Source organism: Aquarana catesbeiana, linkage group LG02, assembly GCF_042186555.1.
Source record: "Aquarana catesbeiana isolate 2022-GZ linkage group LG02, ASM4218655v1, whole genome shotgun sequence".
NCBI lineage: Eukaryota > Metazoa > Chordata > Amphibia > Anura > Ranidae > Aquarana > Aquarana catesbeiana.
This window is the reverse complement of record NC_133325.1, coordinates 657,940,625-657,952,911: the sequence shown is the minus strand read 5'-3', so window position 1 is coordinate 657,952,911 and position 12,287 is coordinate 657,940,625. Positions and strand designations below refer to the sequence as shown.

At 42.6% G+C, this 12,287-nt stretch overlaps 1 protein-coding gene across 1 annotated transcript in view; it reads right to left on the bottom strand.

Moving 5' to 3' along the window:
- Positions 1-10,149, bottom strand: part of TBL2 (transducin beta like 2) — a 28,252-nt gene extending 18,103 nt beyond the window's left edge. Inside the window, exons 1-2 of the mRNA XM_073616578.1 lie at positions 9,957-10,149; positions 48-175 (exon numbers count right to left, since the gene is read on the bottom strand). Of these exons, the coding sequence (XP_073472679.1) occupies positions 48-175; positions 9,957-10,065 (237 nt within the window). The 5' untranslated portion in view covers positions 10,066-10,149. The remainder of the gene's footprint in view (positions 1-47; positions 176-9,956) is intronic.
- Between the last annotated feature and the right edge of the window lie 2,138 nt (positions 10,150-12,287).

The window sequence follows — 12,287 nt, the reverse complement described above, 5'->3', positions numbered from 1 at the left end:
CAATTTAAAGTAAGCTCTAAACATGCATTAAACATGAATAAGAATACCTTAAGGGCAGATGCCAGGAGAGGGTGGGTGAAGGTGTGTTGCCGAGTTTTTTCTTTACGTGGTTTTTGCTGTTTCTGCTTTTTAGATAGCTGCTTCTCTGGAACAGCTTGTCCATTGGCTTTGTAATCTGAAAAGCAAATGAATACAACAGTAAAGCACACTTAAAGCATAACAACATGTTCCCTAACACAGTGGTTGCCAACCTTTCGAACTATTAAAACTGACAATTTTGAATCACACGGACCACTAACATGAATTTTAAATGCCCGAGCATTCTGCCGCCCCTTTGCATCACACTGTTGCCTTAAACATAGTAAACACTATTAGTTTTTTTTTTTCTTTTTTTTAATTCAACCCAGCAGGGCTGAATGAAAAGAAAAAAACCCTGACAGCTCAGGAGTCGTCCCTGTACTAACTTTTCGATGCTAGTACAGCGATCTCCCCTGCTGTGCTACTGTGTTCTGACAGGGGGGCGGCCCCCCTGCCAGAACACTCTGGTCAGCGCTCTCAGCTATTGGCCGATCGGCAGATCTTTTTCAGTCATGCCCCATTGACAGAAGCCAGCCACAGTACACACGGGCCAAATGTCAATGTCACTCGACGTTCAGCCTGTGTGTACTAGGTTCACCTCCCACGCTCTTCACTACTCCCGACAGCTCCCTCTGAGTTCACAGTATTGACTGTCAGCATGCATTGAGAACACTGGAAACAACATTGGGCGGTATACATCCGCCACAACCTTGATTTGCGGCAGAACCCCCTGGGAACCCCCAAAATGTTCTCATAGACCGTCAATGGTCCACGGACCACTGGTTGGCGACTGCTGCCCTAACACCTGTGAGAAACTAAAGTATCTGCAGACACCAAATATCTTTTCCATAGGGAATGATCTGTCATACAAAACACATATGTTTTTTTGCATAATGGGTCTGAAAACAGTGGGGAAATGGATACAATTTTCTAAACAGAGTGATCTACTTTTTCTTCTTTCTTAGAGCTAAAACTTTAGCTCCTTTAGAATATACATTATCCAAATTCTAAAGATCCAATCGTGCTAGTCAGACACTTAAATGCTACATTTCAGCATGTGGGCTGGTGACAGTTTTGATGTGCAGTTTCAGAACAAACAAGGGTTTCTTTTCATGGCAATAACTTGTTTTCTAATAATTTTAGGGGCCTTCCTGTCATGAAAAGCAATAGTTTTAGGGCTGGTTCACACCACAAAAACACTCCAGATCCCTGTCTAGATGCGTTTCTAGCAAATTTTTGACGCGTTCTGGTGCGTTTTTGTTGCGTTTCCAAATGCATTCCAGATCCTTTTTTCTTCTTTGTTCCTGTTTTTTTCCACTGGGGTCCAGTGGTTTTTTGATGCATTCCAGTGTGTTTTCATGCGTTTTACTGTGTTCCAGTATAGTCCAGTGCAGGAACTTTTTTTCTGGAACTGACCGCACTGGTGTGAACTATATAACCTACCACCCATGCGTTTCTGATGCAGAAAAAAAAAAAAAAAAAAACGCACTGGACTGCATGTGCTGTGAACTGGCCCCTTATATAGTACAGCAGCACAAGAAAACAAATATTTGTATACAAAATGGTTAAAAAAAAATGCAAAGCAAAGAAAGGGAGGAATGAGCTTATAGCTTGAATTTATATAGTGCCAGCAAATTACACAGAACTGTCCTTGTATTGCAAGTAAGCTCACAAGCTGGCCCCTCCATTTCAACACACTAGGGCTTAGTTAGAATTCCAATGATCAAAAAAAAAACCAAAACTGCATCTCATGTCAGGAAAGGATCACTGAACAAGCTGGTGATCTGCAGTATCAGGACTGCAACAATAACTTTGTAGCAGTTTACAATGACTGATAACTGTAACAAGTTGTTCTAGTAGCCAGATTATTGTAGAGAAGAGAACTTTGGCTGCCTGGGGAGTAAGGAATAAGGCAAGTAAGGAGACACAATCCCTGGTACCCCAAAGACAAGCAATTAACCCTTGCAGTGTGGAGCCTTATCGCAAGGGTCACGTTTTCTGTTCCCAGGGGTTCAGCTTTAGTGCCGGTGTTCTGCCGAGAAAGTTCCGCTTGGCTGATAAGTTCCCCCCTCTACTTGATTCAGTGTGATTTTCAGCCCATTCATTTGAATAAGCTGAAATCACACTGGATTGCACCAAAAGTAGCACATGCACTGCCTTTAAAGAAAAACAGAACACTGCAACTTGACTGTGTGTTACCGCGATACCAATGAGATCTGGTGCAGGCAAACACTGTTTGCTATCTGCGTTTGGGATGTTTTTAGGAATCTATTCACAGAACACGCACCTAGTGCGTTTGGAACATGGTGTGGGAAACGGGTGGGGAATGAGGGTTTCCTGCACCGCGTTCTGGTGTGAATTGGCATGTAATGTAGATGTAAAATCTTTCTAGGTGTATCAAGATGTATCTTTTTTTTTTTAGTTTTAAATAAGAGTGGAGATGGTTTTAGAATACCTGCCACACTTTTATTGATGTCTGTGCCCCCCAGTACAGAGATTCACCCTCTCTATTTGTCCTGTTTACTGTTATCATCGACAGCGAAAGTAAAAGAAAATTAAAAATTTTGGGTTGTCCTCAGAAATAGAGAGGAAATGGGGAAAAACTTTTTCTGTTAAAAAAAAAAATAAAAAAACACACCACAGGGATTTCCTCTCACATCATGCTTTGGCATTCAGACATGTAGTAAAGGAAATCTCCCCAATGGGATACAGATGGCAAATAATAATAATGATAATCATAGGGGGTATAACCCTTCCTTTTTCTATCCAAAATGGAAAAATAGGTTTTGCCTTCAGTTCTACTCTAATGACATTTAGTTTGTTTAAGCAGAACTTCACCCAAAGGAGAAGGTCCACTCTTCCTTCCCAGAGCCCCCCCCCCTCCCCTGCCACATTTGGAGTACATTTTTTTTTTTTTTTTTTTTTAGAGGGGGGGGGGGGGTTTGGGTTGTAACAGGTACCTAGTTTTGACAGGTACCAACTCCTACTTCCGGCCAGATCGGTGCGGCAGGTCCACTGGAAGTTCTCCCCCCCACCTCTGCCACCTTCTGGGACACTGCCAGAACTGGGGACTCGAAGGACTGGCCTTGCCGAGGACGGAGCTGGATCCTTGGACAGGTGGGCGTCTTTTTAATAAAAACAGCAAATACTAGCGCTCAGGATACCGGCATCGTGGCTCGCAATCAATTAGATTCAATAAAAGTAAATAAATAAAAGCAGGGCTGGAGGTGGATATTAAATCAATTATAAAAAGTCCACGGATAAGGATAAAAAGTCCAATCAATTAAAGGAAATAGTGGATCTTGAAAACTTGATGAAGATGACAAAGTCTATTAAACAAGCACTAAGGGCAGCTCTTCTCAAGAGTGAAGCCAACTAAGGATATGGACATGGAAAAAAAAAGCACAGAAAAGCGCCTCTGATTGCAATGTTTAATACATAATACAATAAAAGTATCCAACACTTACATTTGGGTAAGTACAGATGTGCTCGTAGGAGATTAACATCTCACGATGGTGTTGTCAGTGTCTAGAGCGTATCCAGAGGAGTACAAAGTCCAGGCTATAAAAGCTGCAAGGGGCCAGCTGTTTCCTTCGGAGAAGATGGTGACAGTCTGCTTGTGGAACAGCATGTGACGTCAGCAGGATCAGGGGAAACACAACGCGTTTCAGAGCATGCGCAGGGCCCGAATGGAGCATGCGCGCTCCTTTCTCAAGTGTACAGGGGAAAGGAAAGGGCGAGATTTAAATGCTCTGCCCAAAAACAAGTGTCAGCTGGCTGAGCGCTTGGTAATTATACTATACGGCAGTTAATAAAATATGACATGAAATAATGCAATAGGGTAAGAGTAACATTACTTAAAAACACTAATATACATTCACAGATGGTAAAAAGAATATATATATATATATATATATATATATATATATATATATATATATATATATATATATATATATATATATACACACACACACACACACACACACACACACACGTGTAAATATATACACACACATATGCGTGTATACCCACACACAGTGAATGCTGGATAGGCATTAAAATAAATTAAATTAAGAGTAACACATTGGGTTGTAAAATTAATAGTGTAAGCTATTTGATCAGGATTGCTATTGAATAAATGGGACAGGAAGACATTTATTTGTAGCTCACGTGCAGAATATAAGGTGAATTTGACGATCGATATACAGAGCTGAAACAAGAGTTGATCAGATTGATATATCATATCAGAGTGATCCAAAGGGTTATGAAGAAATTAATTAATAAAAAGTGGCAATAAATTTATCAAGTATATGATATAATGTATGGATAAATTGATTAATTAAACGTAGCAATAAATTATTTTTGCAAGATATATATGAGGATATGATATAATGAACGAATGGGCAGGTCATCATTGTCAATAAAATATTATAAAAATGGTAATAATATCAATGGTGATCAGCAGGGGATAATTAATGATTAAAGAATTATATAATGGGGTTTACTTCTAGTTCTTCGTTGAGCCCATTGGGCACAAGGGTATCCAGGGTATATATCCAGAACGTTTCACGTTCGCATAACCTTGAGAAATGTTCGGCTTCAGACAGACTTCTGGGTATGGCTTCTATAGCCCATACCCACAATCCCATCGTGGACTGGCCATGATGCTGTAGAAAGTGGCATGACACTGTGTTCATCGCAACCAACTTCCACAAAGCGACGGTGTTTACCGAAGCACTGTCTCAGTGGGCGAATGGTGCGACCAACATACAGCAGCTTGCAGGGACATATAAGACAGTATACAATCAGATGAGGATCTTGTTTAAAAATGTTCCAGCATTTGTTGAGGATGTGTTCCATCTTCTTATATTGTCCATGAAACCCTGTGATAAACTGAACAACTAGTTTCTCCGAGTGTTTAACACTTTTGGGGTTTTTTCCAGGGAGAAAAGTGGTGTAGGCCTGATCTGCTATTTTTTCTGGATATACATTTTCAAGGAACTTTTGTTTAAGATGTATACTCTGGGAGATATAGTCGCAATCTCTTGTGCAATTTTGCCTCAATCTACAGAACTGTCCTTTAGGTATGTTTTTAACCCACTGAGGATGATGGCAGCTGTCAAAGTGAAGGTATGAATTTCCCGCAGTTGGTTTCGTATAGTTACGGGCAAAGATTTTGTCATGTTCGTGATTGAGTTTGAGGTCCAAGAAGGCCAGGCTATCCTTGTATCAAACAGCTGAAAAGGAAAGTCCTAGGTTATTGGCGTTGCAGTGGGCGAGAAATTCATCCACCAGGGACGAAAAGGGCCTTCCCAGATGATGACAATGTTGTCAATGTACCTGCCATAAAATACCAGGTGCTTGGCAAAGGGGTTATTTTTCCATATGAGTTGATTCTTCCACAGACCCATGGTTAGATTGGCATAGGACGGGACAAAATTGGCACCCATCGCTGTACCATGGGTCTGCAGGTAGAAAAGTCGCCATCAAAATAGAAATAATTATGCGTGAGACAAAAGAAAATAGCATCCAAAATGAAGGTAGCCTGTTTGGTTTTGAGCATGGGGTCTGATGATAAAAATTGTTGTACAGCCAATAAACCTATATTGTGGGAAATAGAGGTGTACATGGAGTTTACATCAATGGACAGCCAAGAATAGCTGTCAAGCCATGTGTAAGGGGATAGAAGTTCCATAAGATGTGTAGAGTCTTGTATGTATGATTGAAGATTCTGGGCTAGGGGTTGCAGAAAGAAATCGATGTACATTGAGAAGCCACTAGTAACACTGTTCATTGAAGCCACAATGGGTCTGCCAGGGGGGTGCAATGGATCTTTGTGCACCTTGGGCAAGTGATAAAAATAAGGTGTACTTTAATAAAAGTCAGCAGTTTTTGTAGCTGCTGGCTTTTAATATTTGCACAACTGACTGAAATTCCTCTTTAGAGAGTAACTTAAAGTGGAAGTCCATGCAAAAACTAAAATCCCTGCATCTATAGCCACCAACATTCTAACACTAACCTATCTAGCCCTGAAAATAAAAAAGTCAGTATACATACCTTTCCTGCAGGCGATCCGACCCGATCTCCAGTGGCGGAAGCTCTGATCCCAGGCTGAGCTGTCAGCCGCGTCTTCGCTGTGTGGTCGGGTGCAGAGGACACGTCCGTCAATGGAAGCCCCATAGTAATTCTATGGGTGATATCATTTCCCATTCATTTCACAGCCGTTATCGGACGCATATTCAGCAGAGCTTCCGCCGCTGGAGATCGGGTCAGATCGCCTGTAGAAAAGGCACGTATACTGATTTTTTTCTTTTAGGTTAGTGTTAGAATGTTGGTGGCTATAGATGCAGAGATTTTAGTTTTTGCATGGACTTCTACTTTAACCGCTTCAGCCCCGGAAGATTTTACCCCCTTCCTGAACATAGCACTTTTCACAATTTGGCACTACGTCAATTTAACTGACAATTGCACGGTCGTTCAACGCTGTACCCAATTGAAATTTGCGTCCTTTTTTTTTCCCACTTTTTTTTTGGTGGTATTTGATCACCTCTGCAGTTTTTATTTTTTGCGCTATAAACAAAAAAAGAGCGACAATTTTGAAAAAAAAAAAAAACAATATTTTTTACTTTTTGCTATAATAAATATCCCCAATTTAAAAAAAAACAATTTTTTTCATCAGTTTAGGCCAATATATATTCTTCTACATATTTTTGAAAAAAAAAAAAAATCGCAATAAGCGTATATTGATTGGTTTGCACAACAGTTATACCATCTACAAACTATGGGAAGGATTTATGCCATTTTTGTAATCTTTTACTAGTAATGGCGGTGATCTGCGATTTTTAAACGGTATTGCGAGGGACAGATCAGACACTTTTTTGGGACCATTGACAACTTTACAGCAATCAGTGCTATAAATATGCACTGATTACTGTGTAAATGTCACTGGCAGGGAAGGGGTTAACACTAGGGGGTGATCAAGGGGTTAACAGTGTGTTCCCTCAGTGTGTTCTAACTGTGTGGGGATGGGAGTGACTAGGAGAGGAGACATATTGTCTTTCCTACTTAGTAGGAACAAACGATATGGCTCCTCTCCTCTGACAGCACAGGGATTTGTGCGATTACCCCGTGATCGCGCGTGGCCAGCGGCGATCATTCGGCGATCGGTGTGCGTGCACCCTCTGGTGGCCGAAATGCAGGAGGACATACCCATACGGGTTTTCGCCCAGGGGATTCATTCTTCCTCATTATATCTGCATGAGCCGCTCGGGAACCAGTTAAAGGGGTTGTTAAGGTAAAAATTTTTTTACCTTAATGCATTCTATGCATTAAGGTGAAAAAACTTTTGACAGTACCGCCGCCCCCAGGCCCCCCGTTTTACTTACCTGACGCCTCGAATCTTCGCTCCTCGTCCTCGTCAGCTTCATTGCAGCTCAGCCTGGTCGCTGATTGGCTGCAGTGGATGGATTGAAAGCAGCGCAGCCATTGGCTCGCGCTGCTGTCAATCACATCCGATGACGTGGCGCGCCGGGGGGCGGGGCCGAGTGATACAGCGAGCGGCTATAGCCGCCGGCTGTATCACGGGAGCGCGCCTGCAAGCACTCACCACCGTGCGAGGGAGCTTGCATGAAGGTGGTAAATGCTTGCGGGGAGGAGCTGAAACAGCCGCCGAGGGACCCCAGAAGACCAGGTTCGGGGCCACTCTGTGCAGAACGAGCTGCACAGTGAAGGTAAGTATAACATGTTTGTTATTTTAAAAAAAAAAAAAAAAAATAACTTTACAACCCCTTTAAGGCAAAACTTTTTTTTTTTCGGATAGAGTTCATGAGGTTGATAACCCCTGTAAGTTTTTTTGGCAATCCATTTTAAATTGGGAAAATTTCCCTTAATTTCCTGTCCCATAGCCAAAACCGGAAATGAAGAGAAGTCCCTCCAAAGTGAGGAAATTCCGGCGGTGTCACCAGAATCACATAACAAGTGTCCCCATTGGAAGATTTCACCTCTATTCTAGTTCTGGTGACAACCCAAAATTTGCGATTTTCTTTGACTGAGAACTTTAAGCACAGACAGCAATAAAAACCGACAGGGGTTCTAATCCCTCTCCACTCTAATGCCCCGTACACACGGTCGGACTTTGTTCGGACATTCCGACAACAAAATCCTAGGATTTTTTCCGACGGATGTTGGCTCAAACTTGTCTTGCATACACACGATCACACAAAGTTGTCGGAAAATCTGATCATTTTAAACGCGGTGACGTAAAACATGTACGTCGGGACTATAAACGGGGCAGTGGCCAATAGCTTTCATCTCTTTATTTATTCTGAGCATGCGTGGCACTTTGTCCATCGGATTTGTGTACACACGATCGGAATTTCCGACAACGGATTTTGTTGTCGGAAAATTTTATCTCCTGCTCTCCAACTTTGTGTTTCGGAAAATCCGATGGAAAATGTCCGATGGAGCCCACACGCGGTTGGAATTTCCGACAACACGCTCCGATCAGACATTTTCCATCGGAAAATCCGACCGTGTGTACGGGGCATAAAACTAAAAAAAGTTTAGCCTTTAGCTATACTTTAAGGAATAAGCCTAAATTAATTATAACCACTTCCTGCCCAACTACTTCATTCGGCGCCATCGACTTTGAGTGGGGATATCTGAATGATGCCTGCAGCTACAGGCATCATTCAGAAGGAATCGGTCCATGCCGGAAGTTTACCATAGAGCGGGGGTCTCAAAATTGCGGCCCACCAGCTGTTGTGAAAGTCCCATCATGCCTCAGCCTGAGGGCGTCACGCCTGTAACTATAAGCCTTGCAATGACTTGTAGTTTTGCAATAGCTGGAGGGCTGCCAGTTTGAGACCCCTGCCATAGAGAATTTGGCGGGCTAGATGGCCCCCAGACGTCTCTATAAACTTTCAGAGGCCAGGCGCGATGTTATGACATCATGCCCGGCCTCTGCATTTGAAAAAATGCATCCGCCTCGGCTGGGAAGCCAGGATCGTTTTTTTTCAGGCCTCCCAGCCTAGAGGCGAAATGTGGAGACTTATTGACCCCAGATCTCACTGTAAAGGAGGACCTGTCATGCACTATTCCTATTACAAAGGGATGTTTACATTTCTTGTAATAGGAATAAAAGCGATCAAAAAGAAATTTTTGATGCATGCAGAAGCGAACGCATATGTAAACAACGTTCAAACCATACATATATGAGGTATTGCCACGAACGTTAGAGCGAGAGCAATAATTCTAGCACTAGACCTCCTCTTTAACTCTAAACAGGCAACCTGTAAAAATTTTTAAAGGGTCGCCTTTGGGGGTTTTTTTTAGGTACAGACGTTTGGCGCCATTCAACGAGCGCGAGCAATTTCAAAGCATGACATGTTAGGTATCTATTTACTCGGCGTAACATCATCTTTCACATTATGCAAAAAAAAAAAAAAATTGGGCTATCTTTACGTTTTTTTTTTTTTACTGTGCAAAGACGATGCAAGATAAAAAAAAGTTGCAACGACCACCATTTTATTCCCAAGGGTCTCTGCTAAAAAAAAAAAAACACATTAAATGTTTGGGGGTTCTGAGTAATTTTCTAGCAAAAAAAATGATGATTTTTACATGTAGGAGAGAAGTGTCAGAATTGGCCTGGGTGGCAAGGGGTTAAAGAGCTACTATAGTAAAGCGGTTACTATACATTAAGGAATGAGTACCATAACCGAATGACATTTTTAAAATAAAGTACTTTTTTTTGCCTGTCCCCTGTATACATGCCTGACCCCAGCAGTAGCAGTATAGCCGGGCTCTGCACCGTATGCACTTTATTCATTCAGTGCACCCCTCCTATCACTGCTCCCCGGCACTGTACAGCCACTCACCGCTCGGCTCCGGCTCGCTGACCTCTCTCCCCTTCTGTCTCCACACTGCCAGCAGAAGAATGATCCCCCCGAGCACCACAGACACGGCCACCAGCGCCACCACCTCCATGTCTGCCCCTCACTCAGCCACGTCACGCCGACTGGATGGAGCTGCTTTTTTTTTCTTCTCTCCTTTTTTTGACAAAACTTTATTGTACGTCAATATTAGCTGACACAAGGGGTGTGCTTGTAATTTGAGGGCGGGGCTAGATAACTGTATGAGCCTCCAGATCACATGACCTTTCTCTAATGCTATCACCAATAATCGAATCCTCTTTATTCCAGTCAGTGCTCTGTAATCAGAACAGCTTCCGCTCTATACAAACAGACAGGTCAGCATGTGCTGGGTCATCTCATACAAAGCACAGCAAGTAGCTTCCTCTAGGATGGATCATCTTCAGTAAAATCTGTATGAAATCACACTTAGCCCACGTTTACATTGGAGCGATTTGGCATTCCAAATCGTCGTCAATGGCACAGTCGGAATCGGTGCGACACTGAACTTGCGATTCCCAAAGGTAGTTTCTGTACTACTTTTGGCGACTTTGAGGTGCAATTTCTGCAGCAACCCGCACAGATGTCTTTGAAATCGCCCCCCGAAGTCAGGACTGACATGCGGGAATGAAATCATGCGAGTTCAGCCGAACTCTCGCAATTTCATTTCCGCTGTCAGTGTGAACCAGGGCTAAATAGGATGCTTTCACACCTGAGCGTAGTATATTTAAAGGGGTTGTAAAGGTACGTGTTTTTTTCACCTTCATGCATCATATGCATGAAGGTGAAAAAACACCTGGCAGTCACCATCCCCGCCGTCCCTCTCTCCACAGGGACCCAGCTCTGGATTGGATAGATTGATATCAGCGCAGCCATTGGCTCCCGCTGCTGTCAATCAAATCCAATGACATGGGGGGCGCGGCCGAGTCCTGCATTCGGCCTCTATGGACGCCAAATGCTGGACTCGAGAGAGTAAGCCCCTCGGGAGAGCGCTTCTTCAAGGGGGTTATCTAATGCGGGACCCCAGAAGAGGATGTTCGGGGCCACTCTGTGCAAAACGAGCTGCACAGTGGAGGTAAGTATGACATGTTTGTTATTTTAAAAAAAAATTAAAAAACGATCCTTTAGTACAGTGATGGCGAACCTTGGCACCCCAGATGTTTTAGAACTACATTTTCCATGATGCATTGCTCATGCACTCTGCAGTGTAGTGGAGCATCATGGGAAATGTAGTTCCAAAACATTTGGGGTGCCACAGTTCGCCATCACTGCTTTAGTATCACTTTAAGCATTTTCTGGCGCGTTTTTATACAGCGTCTTTGAGCTTTGGCATTTTTTATTAGCCAATAGAGAAAACTATCATTTGTTGCTAGGTTTTTCAGCTTTTTTTTAGCTTTTTCATCAGCTTTTATTTTATTTTTTTAATTATTATTCTTTTTTTTTGTTATGGTAAGAGGTTAGAGTTAAGGTTTGGAGTAGGGGTTAGGGTTATTTATTTATGCATTTTTTGTGTTAATACAACTACTACTAATAATAATAAATGAATAAATAAATGTAAAATAAACATAAAATAAATAAAAATAATCATAAATATAATAAATAAATAATCAACCCCTAACCTTAAAGTGGTTGTAAACGTTTTTTAACAAACATGTCATACTTACCATTGCACAGAGCAGCCCCAATCCTCTTTATCGCTGGCGCTCCAAGCCCCTCCTTTTCATCGGCTGCCCCCACGGAAAGCCACTTTTCAGGAGGGGAACCCGCGGGGGCTCGCTCCCGAGTCCCGCTGTTGCGTCCATTGACACAAACAGCGAGGCCGGCCCCGACACCCGCTCCAGTGTCACAGCTTTTGATTGACAGCAGCGGGGGCCAATGGCTCCTGCTGCTATCAATCCATCCAATAAGGAGAGCGACAGTGGCTGGAGCTGCTGCACCTATGCACATCTCTGGATCGGATCGGGCTCAAGTAAGAATAAAGAGGGGGGGGGGGCAAAGAAGGTTTTTTCACCTTAATGCAAAGAATGCACTTCGCTGGATCGGCTTGAGCATAAAAACATGCAAAACTGCATGAAAAAAACGTGCAAATGGGGTTTTTCCTTTCATTTCTATGGGAATAAAAACGCACCAAAAATGTGCACATCTGCCCAATTTGATCTACAAAAAAGCTCCAGAACTTTTGTGAGCTTCAGGCATTTGGCTTCAAGCAACTTGGAGTGGAGATGTGAGCCATCTCCATAGAGAATAATTGATATTTTCTCCTCAAGCGCTTTGGAGATTCAAGCTTCAAGCTACAAA